This window comes from Ursus maritimus, unplaced genomic scaffold (genome assembly GCF_017311325.1).
Source record: "Ursus maritimus isolate PB19 unplaced genomic scaffold, ASM1731132v1 scaffold_5, whole genome shotgun sequence".
In the NCBI taxonomy this organism is placed as follows: Eukaryota; Metazoa; Chordata; class Mammalia; order Carnivora; family Ursidae; genus Ursus; species Ursus maritimus.
This window is the reverse complement of record NW_024426663.1, coordinates 58,674,130-58,698,602: the sequence shown is the minus strand read 5'-3', so window position 1 is coordinate 58,698,602 and position 24,473 is coordinate 58,674,130. Positions and strand designations below refer to the sequence as shown.

Genomic DNA, 24,473 nt, shown 5'->3' with positions numbered 1-24,473 from the left:
GGAATTGCTTAAAAGAATAAAAGAATTCTCAACTAAATGGAATTTAAATAAAAACAAAACAAAAAGAATAAAAGAATTGAACTAACATTAGAACACCATATAATTTTATATGGTTATTTTATAAATACTATAAAAGCTCTTTCAGCTAAAAACATATTTTTAATCATGTAAAGGAAAAAACAGCCTTTAAAACAATGGGTCAGATATTTCATTAAGAACTCACTTCAGGGAGCCTGAGCATTGTAGGAAATAAAACACACTAAAGGTTGTATGACTACCAGAGGGCAGAGATCAGTATAAATACGGGGTGTGTCATATGACAGTATGTGTTACCTACTCAGTAATCGCGGCAAGTAAAGAAGCAGGCAGAGAGAGGAGATGACGTCATAATTTTAAATCAATGGAATTCTTAGAAGAAAGAAAGAAGAGAAGAGTGAATGGTTTGCTAACAAAACAAAGTTGGATGATGCTAATGCAAGACGTGTGGCTGTCTTAATAGCCCATGTTACGTTTCTTGTATATAAAATAAGAGAAGACTTGCCAGTTTGTATTTTTTCAGATTTAAAAGAAAAGACACTACCAGAAAAAAAATCTGTTCCTCTTCAAATTCTTCCCCTTAAAATGGCCATCTCCACCCTAAAATCAGAAACCAAGCCAGTAAGAACCAGCAATAAGAACTAAAATATATGCTGCCAAAATCTTGGCTGTATTAATGTTAAATTATATCTTACTAATATATTCTATGTAAACTACTAATTGATAGACATGCTGGTCAAGCCGAAAGATTTGCTTCAATGCTTTCCTCCATTTCTATCCTTTTAAACCAATTTTATGATATGTTTAAATGCTGTTCTAGAATGTTCAGTGTGGAACCAAATCCATATTTCATGCTTATCAAGTATAACTGTTTGTTCAGAAATGTTTGGTGCTCCCAGACACTGAGATCTCATTTTATTACACAATTAGAAACTTTTCCTTCTTTAATTATACAATTTTGAACCAAAGCTAAGAATGACCATTAATCATACATGACTAAGATAATAGATCATCAAATAAAATTATATGATTTAATGTAAGTTGCAGTTTTATTAGGATGCACCAATCAGGCAATTTTTAAAAATTAGTGTTCAAATTAAGAAAACGTGAATAATTCAAAGGTCATTAAATTTAAAAACAAATTTAGGTGAATGTACACGCAACTAACAGGATTTATGATATATCTGTAGAATTCTCTAGTCAGTATTTTTTTGTGTGTGTCATATTAATAAAAAAGGATTTTTTTTTTTAACCATACAAAGATTCTGGGATTCCCTGAATTTTCAGCTGCTGCATTTTCTACTCTACATCTGGCAGGTTCTTCTTCCTTTCAGTTTGTGCATTTCCTGTATTCTAAAAAGTAAATAGAAACAGGACCTTAATTGAGGAAATGGTGGGTCTTGGCTAAGGAAATACAGCCACAGATAAGCACTTGTACTTTGCACCTGGGGTTTGTTTTATAAGGGAGACTATTCACCGAAGTATTCCTCATGATCATCATGAGACAGAACGAAAGGTGGCTTTTGTATGGACTCTTTCCTCTCTTGCCTAACTCATCAGCAATAATTTAGGGTTTCTCTTAGATCGTATTGTCTATTCAATATACGTATACATTAATTCAGTATACATTTAAGATTCCTGAAAGAGTTCAAGGTACAACTCAGAAACACTTGGATCTGAGTAGGTAATTCAAAAACAAGTCAATGGCACAGCCAAGAATGGAACAGAAAAGTTGCTATTTCCTACCTTGCACTTCTAAAAACATGTCATTCTCTCTTGTGCTCTAAAATAACAAACTACCAACTCAAAATTTAGGACATTTTCTTAATTCTGACATTAATATATTAGAAGTGTTTGGACTAGCCCTATATGTAATTTCATGGGCTTGTCAGAACTGCATATGAAGAGGTAACACAAACAAACTATGACCATTGTTGATGATTACTCTAATAACCTTATCTGTTTCAAGGTCACTCTTAGAAAGGTCATCTTTTAAGCAGTTCTACACCACATGAGCAAGAATTTCCCCCTTCCAATTTATTTATGTATTTTTTTTTTAAATGAAAGAACTGTCTGGAGCATTCCTTTCTTCCTGCATCGGAATATACATTTAGTTCCAGAGGCTCTCATAGGACAGTAGGATAAACACATGCAGCACACTATGAGGAGCCTAATACACAAACTCAGGAACCTCATTTAGTCAATCATTCACAAAGTGTGCAAAGTGTGTGCTGTTCAACATGCTGGGACATCAGTAAGTTACCCAAGTTTAAAAATTTAAGCCACCTTTCACTTTCTTTAATGAACTAAAAGATGACCATTAATGACTTCCTTGTTCTGTCTAGAAAATATCTCCTCTTTCCAGCAAGGTGGATTGTGGAGTTCTTAACATGTTCTAAGCCAAAAATAAGGCATAAGCATCACTATGAAGATATATCTAACAGTTATCTGGTAACTCTTTAATCCGAAAGACTTAGAAATTGAGTAGACATAGTGAAAATGCCTTCTTACCTGGTTTTGAAGTTTCTCTATTTTTCTAATTTCTCCAAATTTCCATAGTAAGTATGTGCTAATTTTATCATGAATTAAAATGTAATCAATTTTATTTATAAAATAAGAAACTGATCAATGAAATTGATGATCTTACAAACGTGTAGACTAGAAGGCCGTTCTATATGATTTAATTAAGTGGGTGGTGAGCACAATGCCCCTCCCTTAAAAGAGTGTCTTTGGAGAGAGGATCTTCAAGATTTCCAAATAAAATTCAAGACTCTGGTAGGCAGGAATTGGGACATTTCAACACAGTTATCTGATAGCCGGCTGAGAACAAATCTTTGTGAAAATAGAACAATAGGTGGACAGCAAAGATAAACTGAAAACAGGAAGGGAGGGGCTAAAGATAAATACATATGTTCCTGTGGCCAGTATAACTATATGTTCACACCATTATTTGTTTCCTCTGGCATGGTTTACCTGCCCAATATTATGTAATACACATAACACACGCAGTATTTTCCCTGGGTACCATTTATGCTAATCACTCAACATTCAAATGAGGGCTGGTATTAATTACCCCTCCCAAATAACTTTTTAAAAATTTAACTAGTATATCATTTTAAGAGAATATAGACCTGTTTCTCATGTTCAAAGACTACATAATTTTGAATTTTTATATAACTTTCCAATAGTAGTAACTAAATTTACACACCAAGGGTTCCAAATAGCACTCCATACTAAAACTATAAATAGAAAAGTTTTACCTCTTGTTTTTCTTGATTTTGATCCACATTAAGTAAAGTTGGTATTTTAGATGAATCTGTTTTCTTTGATTCCCTCTTCGGCACTTTTATCTGTTTAACTTTTGCAAAAATATATACAATGACAATTTGTTATTCCTACCTTGAAATTTTACTTTCCTTTCCAAGCGTTTCAAATAGAAATTCTGATATCTACTAAAGTCAGTTTCTCAGTTTATTATAAAGGAACTGAATAAATCATCAGTTGTAATGGTAAAATATGTCAATCATAAATGATCTGTTTTATAACGTTACAAATAGCCTACCAGGTATTAAAAGAAGACATTTAATTTTTTAAATTCTGCAGATAACTGTTAAGTGGATCAGGTAATTCCTCTTGAACTGTACTAGTACTATTTTCTTGCTATTATATTAACTTTTCACAAGGTGTCACTGTTCTTCAAAGAAACAAAACATATACTGTGCAAAAAAAAAAAAAGGAGTTTCATTTAAGAGCTCAGTACATGTTATAAATCTTAATCTACTAAATCCTTGGATGCCTGAGGCACATACATTCCTGCTATTATCTGGGCAAAAATCATGGGGAAACAAAGGAAATTGATTTACTCCAGGTAGTAGACTGAATCAAAATCACTTTCTTCAAATACTGTTCTAACGTATCAACAATATTGAGCTAAGAAAAAATCTGCCTTTTAAAGTTTCCTTAATTCCTCTTTAAAAACTCTCTCCTTCAAGTCTTACTTCTTATTTGACGATGAGGGAAAAATTTCTCCTCAGCTGATAATATTTTTCACAGCAATTTACTACCTCGTGTCTAAATCACATCATAAATGTAAGTTATCTTACCAAAAAAGGTCTTCTTGTAAAAGCTACCATCTGGGTATTTGTAAAGCTGGGCAACAAATATGTACCTTCCATTCCTTTCACCTCCTTGGGCTGTACTGTGAAAGGCAATTCTGGGAAATGGAATTCCTTCCTGTCAGATCTGGAAAAATTCAGCTTTCTTTTGTTTCCGTTTGCCATTTGGTCACTTTGACCTGTTCGCTCATTAAATACACTCTTCTCCATTTGGCTCTAAACAAGCAAATAAACAAGAGTTAATTTGAAAAAAAGATGTGTAACTGTTTTTTGAATGATAAGCCTAAAATTGCTAGCCATTTTGAAGGTAATAAGATAGACATTGTATGTTATTTTATGCAAAGTTATTTTAATAATTAATAAGTAGACTACCAGGGGTGCCTGGGTGGCTCAGTTGGTTAAGTGTCTGCCTTCAGCTCAGGTCATGATCCCAGGGTCCTGGGATCGAACCCCACATTGGGCTCTTTGCTCAGCAGAGTCTGTTTCTGCCCCTCCACCCACTCGTGTGCTCGCTCCCTCTCTCTCTCTCTCTCAAATAATTTTTAAGAAAAGAATTAGAATACCATTTAAACACATAAACATCAAATTCCAATAAAAGTTTCATGAAGCAAACTTTTAAAAATACGTTGGATATTCTGAGAATAAAAGTGTTGATCAGGAGAACCACCATCTTAACTTTTAATTTATAATCCTATTCATTGTACTCTGACTTTGGACAAATTGCTTCAGCTCATTTTGTTAATTTATTTTTCTATTTACAAAATGATGTACTGTGGACACGGGGAGAACCCAGCATTCTAGAAAACCCTTTGTGTTACCTATTTTTTACCTATTTTTGCTCATTTGGTTACAGATGATAAAAACTCTCCAAAGTTAATGAACGCTCTACCACAATGCAATGTGTAGTATCTTACTGTGTGGATATATATTAACATGCCTAATGAGTCACTTGCTTTTAGATAGACTTGTGTTGTTCTCAATTTTTTAGTATTATAAGTAACATTATGCTTCAATTTTGAATAAGCTACTTCCCTATGTAAAAAATGAGGGAATGAATGACACTGATTACATTTTTTTCTAGTAAAAAGTTTAATGCATCTATTTGGCAATTGCCTTTAATCTATAAAATATTTAAAACATTTTTGGGGGAGTGAAAGACCAAAAAGTCTTGTGAACTTTTTTTTTTTAAAGATTCTGAAGGGTTTTGTTGTTGTTGTTGTTGTTGTTGTTGTTGTTGTTTTTTAAGTAATCTCTACACCTAATGTGGGGCTCAAACTCATGACTCTGAGATCAGAGTTGTATGCTCTTCTGACTGAGCCGGCCAGGTGCCCCAAGTCTTGTGACTTTTAAGGGTGAAAATCTTAACTTTTTTTTGTGCAAGTCACACATAAAATACACAAATCAAATTATAAGAGATTAACTCAAATTGTGAAAGCACAAAGGAAACGACGACCTATTTTCATCTCAGGAAAAAAAAAAAGCTAAAAGCACATTTTTCAAAATTATTTTTTAAATTTTATTTTTGAGAGAGTGTGTGTGTGTGAGAGCGGGTGGGAAGGGGCAGAAGGAGAGAGAGAATCTCAAGCAGACTCCACATTCAGTGCAGAGCCCACTGTGGGGCTTGATCTCATGACCCCAAGATTATGACCTGAGCTGAAATCAAGAGTCAGATGCTTAACCAACTGAGCCACCCAGGCACCCCTAAAAGCACATTTTTAAAAATGTTGGAGCCCCCAAAATAGAAAAAAGGATTTGGTGGGGAGGGAGTCAAGGATAATGTTGAAAGAAGCCATGTTTTAATGACTAGCTTCTTGCCTTACTTGAGTGGGACCTGCATCCTCTTGCCTGCTATTAGACAATACCTGTCCAATAGATTGTGAAGAAGTATGTCTCTTTCTTGCTCGTTCAGTCAACCTATTATTTAAAAATGAATGCAAAGTTATTAGAACTCCCCAGAAGTACTTCTGTTTTAGCTTCAATAATGAAAAAGTTATATTGTGGTAGTCTAAAGTTTGAATAGTGAGTGCCAAATTGCGATTGTGAGTGTGTAAGTGCCAACTGCTCTAAGTAGGTGAAAAGAGCAGAGAACAACTTGCTCATGACTAACATCAGTGGTAACAACCATATTGTGGGATTACTCTAGCTGGCTTACTTAGTCCCTTGTATCTGTTTTAAATCTGAACCTTCCTCTTTCTTTTTTTTAAGTAAGCTCCACACCCAACATGGGGCTTGAACTCACAACCCTGAGATCAAGAGTCATATGCTCTACAGACGGAGACACCTGGGTGCCCCTAAATCTGGCTCTCCTAACTACTGGGTTTCTGAATTTCTGAGCTTGCTGTCCAAGGCTGGTTCACAACCATGGTTATTGCAACCATGGTATTGGGATTATCTCAAAAATGAATGGGCTCTTGCTGTCTGTAGCCTGCTGTACCTTTGGACTGACACAGAAATGTCCACTTGCCCACCTCTGCAGACCCCTCAGCTTCACAACTTATAGTCCAAACCAGTCTGCTAGCATTGGTTTGGGATACTGAACGTAGTCTCCTCTCTCATCTAGAGTCACAGTAGTTTCCTTAAATTTAGGACTGGCCGCGATGCCTTGCTAGATAGACCCTTGCTATACAACACACTGCCCTTGATTAAGCAAACTCATGGTACCAATCTTCCAATCTGTATCAGTAGCTAATTCTACAACTGGCCCAATATGTTGTTTTACTTCCAAAATATTTTACCTTCAAAAGTTAATTGCCTGTAAAAGATTATTTTCAACTCTTCATTCTCCATTTAGAAAGTTTGCTATGATACAGACAAAATGCTTACTTTGTTATACTAAGACAGATCAATACCAGAACCGAGGTCTCATCAACTTTTTCTTCTTCAGGTGGGAAGAAATTATTCTGAGTGTCTTTTTTTTTAAATGAGGTTTTTCCAAAAGGCATTAGTGATAAATTAAACATCTATATAAGTAAAAGAAGTTAATTTTTTCTATAATATTCTTAACAAACAGTAATGGCCCATTATATGATTATAATTTTAATACATCTTCAAATTCAGTTTATATATAGACACTATGAACTTGATTCTTTGAAATACCATTATATAGGAGCATTGTGTTACTTAGGTCCATTTCCTTCTGTCTCTTTTCTGTTAAACTCACCTTGAATTGGGATGGGAAAGATTTGAATTGGGATTTGAAGCCATCAAATTACTGCTAGTTAGATTGATGGGTGGCATCATCATACTTCCTCCAGCATGTGGATCATCTTTCATGCCATTAGAATTAGTGCTGGGATTGACAGGGTTTGGTGGTTCATTGATTACAGCTTTTGTATCTTGAGACATAGTATGAGCATTTTCAATGTCATCCTGTTGACAATGTCCACCTTCACACTCTATCTTGTTTGGTTCTGAGATATCTCCTGTTCCTCCTTTGACTTTAATAACTCTGACTTTTATTTCCTTGGGCTTTTTCTCTTTTTCCATTTCCTGGAATAGATACATCCAAAATCTGAGTCAGAAGAATAGTTATTTTTACCATTAGAGTGCTAACTATAATACAGTTCTACCGACTAAAAAGAGAACAACTTTTACCTTTCCCAAAACTGGAGTATTTAGCAGTGTATTGGTATGAGTTGTTTTCCTTTCATCTTTCATAAGTTCATTTTCTTTAGAATTCTCTTTTGGTTTTAGCAGTGTATTGGTATAAGATGTTTTTCTTTCATCTTTCATAAGTTCATTTTCTTTAGAATTCTCTTTTGGCTTTATGAATGAGTTGACTTTTGCTTCTTGTAGTAATTTAGCTCTCAGTTCTGGTATGAATCTGATAAAACAAGCAATATCAACAAATAATCTTCTTATTTATGTAGATAAAGTATTTTATCTTTAATAGACCACTTAATTTATATGTCATCTATAGCATAAATAATCAATAATGCATGCCAAGAGATGGTACAATATTTAATACAAATTGCTTCCTGGTAAAGATACATCTTCCAAAAATTTTTGCATGGGAATTTGCTACATAAAACTCTTACAGAATAGGTTTATATGGATTAGATTCCTGTTGTGATACAAACTTTACTCAATAAAAGTTTCATTTTGATAAATACTTTCAAGGAAAACTCAGGTCATTTTGTCCTTTTTGTGGTTCCTTTAAGGTAACAGTACTTAAAAGATCAGCTAATTAGCTTTTGAAATATTATTCTAGAGAAATAATTTTAGTACAAAATGTAACAGAATACATCAATATCAAAGGGAGATTATTTTGGTTTTGGTTTGAATTTTTTTAAGTTACTTATTTTTTAATAGAAAAATCCATTCACATAGCTCAAAATCCAAAATGCTACATGGAAAAATCTCCTTCCTACCCTGCCCCTGAGTTGCATAGTTACCCTCCTTGAAGCAGCTACAATTATGTTTTATTTTATTTTATTTTATTTTATTTTATTTTATTTTATTTTATTTTATTTTATTTTAAGTAAACTCTACACCCAGTGTGGGGCTCAAACTCACCACCCTGAGATCAAGAGTCACGTGCTATACTGACCGAGACAGTCAGGTGTCCCCTAGTTTGTGGAAATTTTAAAATATCATTCTGTGAGTGAATTCTTCCCCAGTTTAGCCCAATCTTGCCAGAGCTGCGCAAGACACATGTCTAGTAAAGTGTAGTGTGAAGAGATGAAGAAAACAACCAGTGTGATTCATTTGGCTGAATAAGAACACGTCATACTTCTGTCAAAACGCCCTTGTATTGCAGAAGGTTCTGTGAAAGGGAGAGGCCTCTTTTCAAAGGAAAGGGTCTTCCCCAAACATTTTCTGAAGACTGTATCATTGGAATTCAAGAACCTTCACTCCATCCATCATACTAAAATCCTAGGATCTTAGTACCCAAGAGAGTACCCAATCAACATGGTCTACGAACAACTGATATGAGCAACTTTTTAATTCAATAACAGGCACTTTTTTCATCAATGGCACTTTCAATATATCTTCTCATTTTTTTGTTTTACATCAAAATTCTTGGTTTGTTTTATATTAAAATTCTCTGAATGCCTAAAGTTCTAAGTACTCCAAAGGATTCTCTCTTCTTTGCCTTTTTCTAGTTTAGTCTATCTTCAATGGCTGTTCCTGGACTATTCCATGCCTAATCTTAAGTCCATCACATTTTAAAATGATGTCCATCTTTTCTGACCTCACATCCAAAGCCCACCTGAATTGCTCTGTAATTAAAGTAAAAAAATTTCTGTTTCTTTCAAAGCCCAAATAGAAAATGGTGGGTTTTTGTTTTGTTTTGTTTTTAGAAATACAGCTGATTTAAGCCAAAATATGGAAAGAGCCCAGATGTCCATCGGCAGATAAATGGATAAAGAAGATGTGGTATATACACAATGGAATATTACTCAGCCATCAAAAGGAATGAAATCTTACCATTTGTAATGACATGAATGGAACTAGAGGGTATTATGCTAAGCAGAATAAGTCAGAGAAAGACAAATACCATATGATTTCACTCATACATGGAATTTAAGAAACAAAACAGTTGAACATAGGAGAAGGGAAGGAAAAAAATAAGATAATAACATAAGTAGGCAAACCATGAGAGTCTATCAACTATAGGAAACAAGCTGAGGGTTGCTGGAAGGGCGGGGGGTGGGGGACAGGGTAACTGGGTGATGGGCATTAAGGTTGGCACTTGATGGAATGAGCACTGGGTGTTATATGCAACTGATGAATCACTAAATTCTACTCCTGAAACTAATAATATACTATATGTTAACTAAGTTGAATTTAAGTAAAAAATTTAAAAAAAAAAGAATACAGCTGATTTATAAATCTACATTGTCATTCTATATTACATACACAATGTAGGACACAGAAGGGCTAGAGGCCTGGTCCCTATCTTCAGGGAACTTCCACTTTGGTAGGGAGAATATGACAAAAAAAACCCACTATAACAGAAAGTACATAAAGCAGAGGGAAAAAAACATTTGACATTATAACATACAGATCAGAGATGCTACCAGAAGAGGAAAAACCAGACTATTCTGAGTCAGAGGTCCAAATGGGAATAAAACTAAAAAGTATTGATTGTTTATTTACTATCTTCAGGCCTATGATTACCATTGAAAATGTGTATAAAGAGCTTAGCACACTGCCTAGGACATTGTAACTGTAATGCATGTTAACTACAATTATTTTCATTAGTAGAATTTTCATCATGATGCCTGTAAGTCTACCATAGACCTAGTTAATAGAGGAACTAAGTAAGTAAAATTTTTGTTAAATTGAATTTTTTTTGTGTGTAACATTAACCTATGTAGCAATTCTCATGCTAGGAAAATTCCCTGACATAAAACACTACAAAGTCCACACTCACTCAACATGCTTACTTTTCAATAAACCCATCTCTAGTAAAATACTCATGATGCAAAAGATCAGTAGATGATGTCCTCTGAGCAGGATCAATTTGTAAACAAGCCTAGAAAATGAAAAAAAAAAAAAAGATTCTAACATTAAGGAAGTTCTTAACAGGGCTCTATAAGGTAGAAATTAAATTTATTTGACATATGTAGAAGTAAGTAACTACCCAGAGCTAAAACCATTCTTGAAAAGATGGTTTAGACCTTAGGAATTTCTGACAATGAGTTCTGACATTTACTTCCCTAAGAAATTTGTACTTGTAAAGCATTATTATAGGTTAAATGTCCTGTGATTCTAGCCGAAACAGAAGTCAGTCTGCTTCTGCTGGAATTAGCAGAAATTAATTAGTTCATTTTGATCCTCTCATTAGCACTGTAAGGTGGAAAGCTGGTGGATTATTATTTTCATTTTACAGAACTAGAAGCATAATTAGTGATTTACTATATGAGAATTTTAACTCGTATTGTCTGAATCCTAATCCATTGCTTTTTCTATGGCATAATACAACTTCACATTCAAGCCCCCAAATCTTTCAATATTCCATTATGAGAACAGCTCTTTTTTTGTTTCCCTATCTTGGGAATACTTCAACTGAATAGAGAAACAAACAAACAAACAAAGCCCCACAAAACAAAAACAGATGATGGAAGGAAGAGTTTTGAAAATAAGTTGAACATCATAAATTTATATATAATCGAATAACTCGTTGTAAATAGAAGATATTTTTAACCAAAATATTAAAGATAGAATTTGAATAAAAGCCATTTGCATTATAGTTTTCATTTCTTCCTTCAGAAGAAGGCAAAACATAAAAAGAAGGCAAAACATGATAATAATTGGTAATTTTTATTGATGTTTGCTATGTGCCACACAATACTCTACCTAGCTTTTTCCTATATCTTGAAGTCAACAACGACCCTACAGGTAGGTATTATTATTATTATCCCCATTGTACAGATAAGAAGACTCAGATCCAGAGAAATCAAGTAATTTGTCTAGATCTAACAAACAGAAGAGTAGAATTAAAATCCAGAAAATCCAAGGTAATTGAATATAATATTACCTTTTTATTTCAAAATGTATATGTTTAAATTGACTTACGAAAAAAGTTATAAAGATCTGCGATACAACAATATGAATATAGCTAACAGTACTAACTAACTAACAGTTTTGAAACACAAAAATTTCATGTTATGTGTTTTTTACCACAATAAAATACATTGACTTACAAAGCAAAATTGAGTTCATTATCTACTTTATGATGGGAGAATACCCGTCTACTTTATGATGGGAGAATACTGCAACTAGCTAAAAATATGTGCTTATTTAAGAATATGATAGTAATTCATCAATAAAGCTTAATAAGAAAAATGTTGGGGTGCCTGGGTGGCTCAGTTGGTTAAGTCTCTGCCTTTGGCTCAGGTCATGATCCCAGGGTCCTGGGATCGAGTCCCACATCAGGCTCCCTGCTTATCGGGGGAGCTTAGCACACTCCCCCCCACTAGTGGTGTCTTCTCTCTCTCTCTCTCTCTCTGTCTCTCTCTCTCTCGGAAAAATAAATAAATAAAATCTTTAAAAATGTTAAAAAAGTCTGCCCAAGTCATAGTCTATTAGAGGCAGACAAATTAGTCCTTCTTTGAATAATATAATTAGAAAATTAAAATACATGCCCTAGTTTGGAAAATGTAAGATATGATACTTGAGAAACAGACTGGCAGTTTCTTTAAAAATTAAACATACACATTACCTTAAACCCACCATTCCACTCTTAGATATTTACTCAGAATAAAAATTACATCTACAAAGACTTGTACATGATTGTTCATAGCAATTTTGTTTGTAACAGCCAAAAATAAGAAACAACCCAAAACAGGGGAATAGAGTAAAAATGGTTATATATCCTTATAATGGAGTACTACACAGTAATAAAAAAGGAATCAACTACTGATACACACAAAAACATGAATGTATCTATAAACCATAACGCTGAATCAAAGAGTATATACTATATAATTCCAGACATATATATCCTAGAAAATGTAAACTAATCTATAGTGATAGAGCAACTATAGTGATAGTTGCTAGATATATAGATAGTATATAGATAGATAGATAGATCACTATATATATATATAGTGCTCAATAAATAGATATAGATAATCTATAGTGATAGAAAGCAACTCCGAGGTTGTCTGAGAACAGAAATGGAGGGATAAGAGGATTGAAAAAGGATAAGAGGACATTTTAGAGGTTGATGGAAATGTTAGATATCTTGGTTGTGGTGTTGGTTTCATAGGTGTAAAAATCTATCAAAACTCATCAGATTATACATTTTAAGTATGTATAGTTTACTGTACATAATTACATCACAATAGTTTAGAAAATTTAAATCTAGGAAATGATACAAGCTTTGCCCCATATATTAAGATGGATTTTAAAGTTATAATAATCAATCAAACTGGTATTTATACTAGAATAAAAAAAGAAATCAATGAAATAGAAACAAACCCAAGTGCATATAAGCATTTTTTCTATGATAAATGTGGCCCTCCAAGTCACTGGATTATTCAAGTTGAAGAAAAATATTTACAACATAGATGACAAAAGACTAATATGCCTATTATTTTATAAATGTATATGAAAAAAGACAGTTTAATTGACAAATAATTTAATTAAACAAATAGTTTAATGATTCTTAAAATAAGAAATACAAATGGTCAACTAATATTAGTAAAATGTTCAACCTTTCCTGTGATGATAAAAGTGCAACTAAAAAAAATATGGTATTTTAAGCTTATTAAATTGGCAAATATTTTGGGGCACCTGGCTGGTTCAGTTGGTAGAATATGGTGACTCTTGATCTTGGGGTCGTGAGTTTGAGCTCCATGTTGGGTGTAAAGATTACTAAAAAAAATTGGCAAGTATTTTAAAAACTATAATATCCATTGTTAGATTGAGAGTGGGAATTTATATCCAGTGTTACTTGAGAGTACTTGAGTACGAATCAGTGAAATCTTTCTGGAGGAAAAAATAGCAAAATATATCAAAAATTTTGAAAAAACGTAAAGCCCGTGGCCCACTAACCCTGAGATCATGACCTCAGCTGAAATCAAGAGTTGGACACTCAACTGACTGAGCCACACAGGCACCCCAACGAACCTGATTTTTAATAAACTCTAGTTTTCTCTGGATACCAATGAAATAATTTTTTCCCATAAGAATACTCTTGAGATGATACATATCACATGTTTAGTCAGTTTACCTAAATAATAACAGCAACAATTAAAATTAACAATATTTGTTGACAGCTTATTCAAGGCCCTGTACTCAGAACATTTTCACCATTACCTCATTTAATTCTCCAGCCCCAGAAAATAAAGACCGTTAATGTTGTTTTATAGCCCCAGTAAACTGGGGCACAGAGATTAAGTGACTTTTCCAAAGTTATAGAGCTAATTAGTGACAGAGCTGAGTTTTAGTCTATGTGATTCCACAGTCCCTTCTTATAAACACTACACCATACTTGCTTTGAAATTTAGGTAACTATTTCTTTTAAATGGCTATACATCAGAAATAAGATACCTCAGTTGACCCTGGGAAAGGAAATTAGCTAGATAGAGAAAATAAATAGAAGCTGATTTACTTTCCACAGTAAATTCTCTTATTTTTTGAATTTGCACTAAGTATATTGGTATATTTATTACCTAGTTTAAAAAGAAATTTACATTTTAAAATAATTAGAAAGTGTTATACAGTATAATGTTTTTGTTTTCAAGGCATTGGTATACCTTCAAACAACATTAAAACTGCAGCTGTCAATGCCTGGTAAATATCTTAGGATACCAGTGTACAAGGAACAGAGCCCTAACTTGGGTAGACTGGCTATTAAAAGGTGATGATAAACATGGTAAGTCCTTTGAATTATTCCATTTTATCCCTAATTATCATTAAAATTGGGATAAACTAAAAATAATGACCAGGATTATCCTCGGAAGTTTTCAGTTCTAACAGTCTATGGATTTTAATTTTTCTGAACTAAAGACATAAAGACAGGAATATAGTAACTTTTTTTTTTAAATTTATTTGAAAAGATAGAGACAGCCAGCAAGAGAGGGAACACAAGCAGGGGGAGTGGGAGAGGAAGAAGCAGGCTCATAGTGGAGGAGCCTGATGTGGGGCTCGATCCCATAACGGTGGGATAACGCCCTGAGCTGAAGGTGGGATCACGCCCTGAGCTGAAGGCAGATGCTTAACGACTGCGCCACCCAGGCGCCCCAGGAATATAGTAACTTTTAACAGATAACATTATGAATCCTTTCAGAATTTCATTAAAGAATTTCATATAAAACTGTATTATAATTTATGCAATTTCCCAGAAATAAGCCCCTAATATTTAACATACATCAACTATATCTGCCAACAATCCATTTAGCTTTGGGTATTTTTTTCTTGCATTTTTGGGGTGTTGAACTTGAGGAAGGACCACCCCAGCAAAAATGGGACTCTTGGAAAAGATATTCTGTAAGTGAGGTGTCAAATTGCCTGGAAAGAGAAAAAAAGATGAATATAAGAAAACAAAAAACGTTAAACTACAGTCAAACAAATTGCTTTGTGGTCTGTATTAAATTACTAAAAAGGGAGAATAACAATTATGTTCTTTTAATTTTTTAAGGTTGAACAAGGAACTATCTGAATATAGCATAAAAATTGGAAGTTCCCCCAGAGTTGATAGCATGTAGACAGTAGAAAATTTAAAGCCACCAGGTTCATTTTCCTTTCCCAAAATATAAGACATAATTATAATGCTATCAGGAAAAGCAAACTTTTACATATTTCCATATGGGTATCTAAATGGTCTAACAAGTGTTTATCAGCAAAGCCTTACTCAAAACAGCTAAAATATCTAAATTATTTAGAAACAGAAATATTGCAAAGAAACAAGGCTATAGAGTAGTAGTAGAATGGAAAGAACTGTAAATAGGAGTGGAGAGAGCTAAGTTCTAGGACCAGTTTTGTTATAACAGGTTCTGTGACCTTGGGCAAATCTCTTCCCTTTCTATGCTTCAGTTTCCTTATCTGTAAAATGACAGAATTAATCCTATCATCTCTAGCTTTTTTTTCTAACATTAATGTTCTCTCAAACTAGGACTTTAAAGAGGACCAAAAAGTGAGATGCTTTAAGACTCCAAGCCATACCTTTAATTAATACTTAGCCAGACTTCATAGTTTTTTATAGTTGCTCACAGTACCTTCCTCATGATCCTGTAACTACATGTTTATGTATAGCTTCTCTACCACAAAAGGGGCTCCTCAAGCTCATCATTCAGAAATATATTAAAAAAACAAATCACTGAAACTCCATGAGCAAGGCTAACCACCACAATGTTTGGGTGGTCAAAGCAGATCATTAAAAAAGTTAAAGTCCTCATCAAATGTATTCTTGAAAAAGTTATTAAGCTACCTGGATATCTACTGTGGTTAAAAAAAAAAAAAAGTTTTCTAGGGGCGCTTGGGTGGCGCAGTCGTTAAGCATCTGCCTTCGGCTCAGGGCGTGGTCCTGGCAGTCCCCGATCAAGCCCCACATCAGGCTCCTCCACTATGAGCCTGCTTCTTCCTCTCCCACTCCCCCTGCTTGTGTTCCCTTTCTCGCTGGCTGTCTCTCTCTGTCAAATAAATAAATAAATCTTTTTAAAAAAAATAAAAAAGTTTTCTCAATAAATAACTTTCTACCTCTAAGTACTTCAAAAAGACAGCTAAATCAACTCTATTATTTAAAAGTCCTCTTTGAGAGATGCAAATTTGTACAAGCCAAAAATTAAGATTTTATTTATTTGACAGAGAGAGTGAGAGAGTACAAGCAGGAGGAGCACAGAGGGAGAGGGAGAAGCAGGCTCCCCACTAAGCAGGGAGCCCCATGTGGGGCTCATTCCCAGGACCCTGAGATCATGACCTGAGCCAAAGGTAGACGCTTAACAAACTGAGCCACCCAGGCACCCCTGCTTCCCTGTTCTTATAAAGAAAAAAACTGAATTTGAAAATCAAGCAGAACTGATATACCAATATTTACTTTAGGCATTTAACAGTGTATTTCAGTAGTACCCACCTACTTTTAAAACAATTTTATGAAGTAAATCCAAATCAGAACTGCTAGGAAGATAGGGATTTCCAGTAGCCATCTCAATGATCATACAACCCAAAGCCCAGATATCTACAGGCCTGAAACAAACAAGAATAAATCATTTTTTCATGGAGAAATATATAAAATATCTCTTCTAAAATTTTTTTTAAATAATGTTCCAGCCAAAGAAAAAATAAGTTAGATGGTATCATTTATAAATTTTCGCCTTAATATCATATGTCAACTTTAGAATATATATTAAACATTATCACATTTTATTAGTAATATTAAATAGCTTATATTTAAATCACATGAGAAGCCACATAGTAGTCCAGATAAAAAATAACTGTAATTCTAAAATTGTTCCACTTATATAAGGACATTATGATAAACGGTTTATGAATTAGAGCAATTGAATACCAAAACCATCTGGTTTTTAAAGAGTAAAAATTAAAAATCTTAAGTATTTTACCACCTACATTTATTTATCCTTTTAAAAAATTAATATATTTATTTAAAGGAAACTCCATGGGGCGCCTGGGTAGCGCAGTCGTTAAGTGTCTGCCTTCGGCTCAGGGCATGATCCCGGCGTTCCGGGATCGAGTCCCACATCAGGCTCCTCCGCTGGGAGCCTGCTTCTTCCTCTCCCACTCCCCTGCTGTGTTCCCTCTCTCACTGGCTGTCTCTCTGTCACATAAATAAATAAAATCTTTAAATAAATAAATAAATAAATAAATAAATAAATAAATAAATAAAGGAGACTCCATGCCTAATGTGGGGCTTAAACTCATAACCCTGAGATCAAGAGTCACATGCTCTACCAACTGAGCCAGCCAGGCACTCTCATTTATTAATATTGTATTGTGAGTCATCCATAATTCTAACTTTTTTGCCACATAATCAGTTTTTTAAAAGATAGTTTATATCACTAAGACTTCTAAAGATTTTATTTTTAAGTAATCTCTAGACCCAACATAAAGCTTGAACTTAACAACCCCAGGATCTGGGATGCCTGGGTGGCTCAGTCATTAAGCGTCTGCCTTTGGCTCAGGTCATGATCCCAGCGTCCTGGGATTGAGCCCCGCATTGGGCTCCTTGCTCCGCTGGGAGCCTGCCTCTTCCTCTCCCACTCCCCCTGCTTGTGTTCCCTCTCTAGCTGGCTGTCTCTTTCTCTGTCAAGTAAGTAAATAAAATCTTTAAAACAAAATAAAACAAAACAAAACAAAAAAAAAAAACCAAGATCAAGAGTCACACGCTCCACTGACAGAGCCAGCCAGGCACCCACTAGGACTTTTTTTTTTTTTTTTTTAGAGAGATTTAAGTATTTATTTTAGGGGAAGGAGAGGTGTATAGAGGAAGAAAGAGAGAATCTCAAGCAGACTCTGCACTGAGCGGGGAACCCAACAGGGGCCTCAATCCCAGGACCCTGCGATCACAACCTCAGCCAAAACCAAGAGTCAGATGCTCAACTGACTAAGCCACTCAGGCCCCCCACACCCACTAGGACTTTTAAATAGATAAAAAGTAGCCCAATCTCACATTCAGAAGAAATATTACCACCACAATGAGCTATATCTTTCACTAATCCAACTGACAGAAATTGTAAGATTTAATAACTGCTGTATTGGTGAAGCCATGGAAAATGAACACTCCTGTGTACCACGCTGGGAGTGTAAAGCTCACAACTTCTTTGAAGGGAAAATTGGCAAAAGCTACCAAAATTAAAAATGTACCTACTTTTGACCAAACAACTTTATTCCTAGGAATTTATCCAAAGATCTATTCACCCACGTGCACAAAGATAAATGATATGAGAATTTCACTGAAGCATTGTTTGTGGTAGAAAACAATTGGAAACAACCTAAACGTTCTTCAATATAAGAATGGCTATATAGGGTATTTACCCCAAAGATACAGACGTAGTGAAGAGAAGGGCCATATGCACCCCAATGTTCATAGCAGCAATGTCCACAATAGCTAAATTGTGGAAGGAGCCGAGATGCCCTTCAACAGATGACTGGATTAAGAAGTTGTGGTCCATATATACAATGGAATATTACTCAGCTATCAGAAAGAACGAGTTCTCAACATTTGCTACAACATGGACAGCACTGGAGGAGATAATGCTAAGTGAAATAAGTCAAGCAGAGAAAGACAACTATCATATGATTTCTCTCATCTATGGAACATAAGAACTAGGATGATCGGTAGGGGAAGAAAGGGATAAAGAAAGGGGGGGTAATCAGAAGGGGGAATGAAACATGAGAGACTATGGACTATGAGAAACAAACTGAGGACTTCAGAGGGGAGGGGGGTGGGGGAATGGGATAGACCGGTGATGGGTAGTAAGGAGGGCACGTATTGCATGGTGCACTGGGTGTTATACACAACTAATGAATCATCGAGCCTTACATCGGAAACCGGGGATGTACTGTATGGTGACTAACATAATATAATAAAAAATCATTTAAAAAAAAAAAAAGAATGGCTATATAATATTTTGTACAACCACACAATGAAATATTTTTCAGCTATCAAAAAGGAGGTATATGCTAATATAAATTGATCTCCAAATGAACTCTCAAGTGAAAAAAGCAAAATTCACCAAAGAAATCCAAGAAGATGTATAGAAATGGAGAGATATTATATGTTCATGAATAGGAAGACTCAATATTGTCAAAATGTCAACTCTTCCAACTTGATCTATAGATTCAACTCAATCCCAGTCAAAATCCAATTTGGATATCAACAAATCGATGCTAAAGTTTGTATTGTTAAAAAAGAGACAACAGGCCCAAAGTGGAGTGCTAAGCCCACATCACCACACTAAGACTTAATACTTAACTTAGGTGCACCTGGGAGGGTCAATCCATTAAGCCTCCAACTCTTTTTTTTTTTTTTTTAAGATTTTATTTATTTATTCAACAGAGATAGAGACAGCCAGCGAGAGAGGGAACACAAGCAGGGGGAGTGGGAGAGGAAGAAGCAGGCTCATAGCGGAGGAGACTGATGTGGGGCTCGATCCCATAAGGCCAGGATCACGCCCTGAGCCGAAGGCAGACGCTTAACCGCTGTGCCACCCAGGCGCCCCAAGCCTCCAACTCTTGATTTCAGCTTGGGTCATGATCTGTGGGTGGTGAAATCAAGACCCAGGTCAGGCTCTGTGCTCACTGCTGAGTCTGTTTGAAATTCTCTCTCTTGGGGCGCCTGGGTGGCTCAGTTTGTTAAACATCTGACTCTTGATTTTGGCTCAGGTCATGATCTCAGGGTTCTGGGATGGAGCCCTGCTTCGGGGGCTCCTGGCTTAGCAGGGAGTCTGCTTGAGACTCTCTCCTTCACCCCCTGCTCATGTGCTCTCTCTCTCAAATAAATAAATAAATCTTTAAAATAAAAGAAATGAAATTCTCTCTCTCCCTTTCTCTCTGCTCCTCCCCCAGCTCATGCTCTTTCTCTCTCTTTCTCTAAAATAAATAAATAAACAAAATCTTTTAAAAAATACTTTATTAGTTTCAACTTCTCCCAGAAGTGGACTCTTAAACCAGTCAACCCGGAATTACATGGTCAGCACTAGTGAGGTAACCTGCCTGACAGAACCCTGCCATCCTCTAAAGGAAGGTGACCTTGCCACAAACAATCTACTCTTTACTAATAACTTCCTTGTTCTGCCCCATTCTGCCTATATAAGTCTTCCCATTTTGTACAGCCCTTCGGTGTGTCTTTCTGTCTGCTAGATGGAATGCTGCCTGATTCACAAATCATCGAATAAAGGTATTAAGATTTTTAAATTTTACGCAGCTAAATTTGGCTTTTAACAATATGGAAAAGCAATAGACCCAGAATAGCCAACATGATGTTGAAGAACAAAGTTAGAGGAAAGATACCACCAGACTTCAAGATGTATTATAAAGCTACAATAATCAAGACAGTGTGGTATTGGTGAAAGAATAGATAAACAGATCAAGAGAACAGAATACAGAGTCCATAAATAGATTCACAAGAATATATTCAACTAAACTTTGGCAAAGGAGAAAAGACAATTCAGTAGAGAAAAGAAAGTCTTTTCAACAGGTGATACTGGAAAACTGGACATCCTTATGTAAAAGAAAAAGAACCTAGATATAGATCTTACAATTTTCACAAAAATTAACTCAGAATGGATAACAGGTATAAATATAATACATAAAAGTATAAAACTTCTAGACAATAATATAGGAAAAAATCTAGATGATCTTGGGTTAGGTGATGAGTTTTTAGATACAACTCCCAGAAGCATAATCCACAAAAGAAAAAAATTGATAGGGGTGCCTGAGTGGTGCAGTCGTTAAGCGTCTGCCTTCGGCTCAGGGCATGAACCCAGCATTCTGGGATCGAGCCCCACATCAGGCTCCTCCGCTAGGAGCCTGCTGCTTCTTCCTCTCCCGCTCCCCCTGCTTGTGTTCCCTCTCTCGCTGGCTGTCTCTGTTAAATAAATAAAATCTTAAAAAAAAAAAAAGAAAAAAGGGGAAAAATTGATAAGTGGTACATCATTAAAATTTAAAAATTCTGTTCTGTGAAAGACACTGATAAGAGTGAAAAGAAAAGTTGGGGAAGGTATATGCAAAACACATTTTCGGAGATGCCTGGGTGGCTCAGTCATTAGGCGTCTGCCTTCGGCTCAGGTCATGATCCCAGGGTCCTAGGATGGAACCCCAAGTCGGGCTCCCTGCTCAGTGGGAAGCCTGCTTCTCCCTTTCCCACTCTCCCTGCTTGTGTTCCCTCTCTCACTGTATCTCTCTCTGTCAAATAAATAAAATCTTTAAAACAAAAACAAAACAAAAAACACATTTTCAATAGACAATTTGTATCTAAAATATAAAAATCACACCTAAAACTCAACAATAAGAAAATAAACAATCAAATTAAAAACATGGGCTAAATACGTGAACAGACACCTCACCAAAAAAGATATACAAATGGCAAACACACATATGAAAAAATGCTCAACATCATATGTCATCAAGGTATTGTAAATTGAAGCAATAAGATAAATACCATAAATATACCCCTATTATTAGAAAGACTAAAATCCAAAATGCTGACAACAGCAAATGCTGGTGAGGATGTGGAGCAACAGGAACTCTCATTCTGTGGGAATGCAAAATGATACAGCCACTTTGGAGGACAGTTTGACAGCTTCTAACAAAGCTAAACATGGTGTTACCATAAATCCAGCAATAATTGCACTCCTTGGGGGCACCTGGGTGGTTCATTCGGTTGAAAATCTGAGCATCCAACTCTTGGTTTTGGCTCAGGTCATGATCTCAGGGTCCTGAGATCGAACCCCAAGTCAGGCTCTGCACTCAGTGTAGAGTCTGCTTGTCTGCTTGTCCCTCTCCCTCTGCCCCTTTGCCCCCCGCCCCCCACAGTCTGTCTCTCTCAAATAAATAGATAAAAAAAATATATATATATTTTAAAGATTTTATTTATTTATTCGACAGAGATAGAGATAGCCAGCGAGAGAGGGAACATAAGCAGGGGGAGTGGGAGAGAAAGAAGCAGGCTCATAGCAGAAGAGCCTGATGTGGTGCTCGATCCCATAATGCCGGGATCACGCTCTGAGCCGAAGGGAGACGCCCAACTGCTGTGCCACCCAGCGGCCCCCGATAAAAAATATTTTTTAAAATTTACACTAATCGGTATTTAGCCAAATGAGTTGAAAAACTTATATCCACAAAAAAACCTGCACATGAATGTTTACAGCAGCTTTATTCATAACTGCCAAAACTGGAGAGCAAGCAAGATGCCCTTCATTAGATAAATGGAGAAACAAATTGTCAAATATACATACAATGGAATACTATTTAGTGATTAAAAAATGACCTATCGAGACATAAAGCAAAGCAAAACAAAAATGTAGGAACCTTAAATACACATTGCTAGGTGGAAGAAGCCAGTCTGAAAAGGCTATATAACATATGGCCCCAAACACATGACATTCTGGAAAAGGCAAGAGTATAGAGACAGTAAAAAGATCAGTGGTTGCCAGAAATTCAGGGAGAAGGAAGAAAGGATGAAAAGATAGAACACGGAGGATTTTTAGGGTTGTGAAACTGTTTTGTATAATACTGTAATAGTGGATACATGACAGTACACTTTTGTCAAAATCCACAGGAATTCAACACAAAGAATGAACCTTAATGTAAACTATGGATTATAATTAATGATATATATGAATACAGTTTTATCAATCTTTTTTAAAGATTTATTTTTTTAAGTAATCTCTATACCCAACATGGGGCTCAAACTCACAATCCCAAAATCAAGAGTCACATGCTCCACTGACTGAGCCATACAGGCGTCCCCTGGTTTGTCAATCTTAAAAAAAGTGCCAAGCTAATAAAAGGTGTTAACAACAGGGAAACTGTCATGGAGTGGGTAGGAGGGAGGGGGTAGATATCTGGGAACTTTACTTTCTGCTCGATTTTTCTGTAAACCTAAAAATGCTCTCAGAAAGTAAAGTCTACTAATTAAAAAAAAGAGAGAGAGAGGAAAAAGAAAAGGAAGAGTCTGTACTATATATAGCATGCTTCTATTTCTGTTTAAAAAGGAGGTGCTGTGGGATTAATATCCAAAATAAATAAAGAACTTATACAACTCAACACCAAAAACACAAATAATCCAATTAAAAATGGGTGGAAGACCTGACTAGATACTTTTCCAAAGAAGACATACAGATGGCCTGTGTTAAGAAAGAAGACTTCAGGGGTGCCTGGGTGGCACAGCAGTTAGGCGTCTGCCTTCGGGTCAGGGCGTGATCCCGGCGTTATGGGATCGAGCCCCACATCAGGCTCCTCTGCTATGAGCCTGCTTCTTCCTCTCCCACTCCCCCTGCTTGTGTTCCCTCTCTCGCTGGCTGTCTCTATCTCTGTCAAATAAATAAATAAAATTTAAAAAAAGAAAAGAAAGAAGACTTCAAGGAACCTGGGTGGCTCAGTTGGTAAAGCGTCTGACTTTGGCTCAGGTCATGCTCTCAGAGTCCTGGGATTGAGCCCTACATTGGGCTCCATGTTCAGTGGGAAGTCTTCTTCTCAATCTCCCTTTGCCCCCTCCACACCATGTGTGTGGGCTTGCTCTCTCTCAAATAAAGAAATAAAATCTTTTAAAAAAATAAGACTTAGAAAGAAGAAAGATATCAAATCTATAACCTAGCATTCCACCTTAAGACAGTGGACAAAGAGCAAACTAAAACTACAGCAAGAAGAAGGAAGGAAATAATAAAGATAGAGTGAAAATTAATGAAATAGAGAATTTTTTTTTTAAAAAAGAGAAAAATCATTGAAACCAAAAGCTGGTTGTAAAGATCAATAAAATTGATATTTAACTAGAATGACAGAAAAAAAGAGAGAAGACTTAAATTATTAGAATCAGAAATGAAAAAAGTAACATTACTACCAATCTTACAGAAATCAAAAGGATTATAAAGGAATACAATGAACAACTGTACACCAACAAATGAAATAACTAAGGTTAAATGGACGGTTTCCTAGAAAAACACAAACTATTAAAACTGTCTCAAGAAAAATAGAGAATATAAATAAACCTGTGAGAAATGAAAAACTTGAATTCTTAATCAAAACACTACACACAAAGGAACGCCCAGGCCCTGATGGCTTCACTGCTGAATTCCATCAAATATTTAAGGAAAAATTAATACCAATTCTTTACAAATGCGTTCTCAAAATAGAAGAGGAAGAAACATTATAGAGAACAAACTGATGTTTACCAGAAAGGAGATGGGAGCA

General features: G+C 35.4%; 1 protein-coding gene across 2 annotated transcripts in view; it reads right to left on the bottom strand.

Annotated features, from left to right (window-relative positions):
- Nucleotides 1-557: 557 nt before the first annotated feature.
- The window catches only part of CDKL3 (cyclin dependent kinase like 3), a 61,919-nt gene continuing 38,003 nt past the window's right edge, over nucleotides 558-24,473 (bottom strand). Inside the window, exons 2-10 of one of the 2 annotated variants that reach the window (XM_040622442.1) lie at nucleotides 16,678-16,790; nucleotides 14,977-15,116; nucleotides 10,544-10,632; nucleotides 7,746-7,974; nucleotides 7,312-7,640; nucleotides 5,972-6,065; nucleotides 4,205-4,367; nucleotides 3,297-3,394; nucleotides 558-636 (exon numbers count right to left, since the gene is read on the bottom strand). In XM_040622442.1, coding sequence (XP_040478376.1) covers nucleotides 577-636; nucleotides 3,297-3,394; nucleotides 4,205-4,367; nucleotides 5,972-6,065; nucleotides 7,312-7,640; nucleotides 7,746-7,974; nucleotides 10,544-10,632; nucleotides 14,977-15,116; nucleotides 16,678-16,762 — 1,287 coding nt within the window. In that variant the 5' untranslated portion in view covers nucleotides 16,763-16,790 and the 3' untranslated portion in view covers nucleotides 558-576. Of the gene's footprint in view, nucleotides 637-1,335; nucleotides 1,390-3,296; nucleotides 3,395-4,204; nucleotides 4,368-5,971; nucleotides 6,066-7,311; nucleotides 7,641-7,745; nucleotides 7,975-10,543; nucleotides 10,633-14,976; nucleotides 15,117-16,677; nucleotides 16,791-24,473 lie in introns of those variants that run through there. The other variant, XM_008691607.2, reaches the window with a different exon arrangement.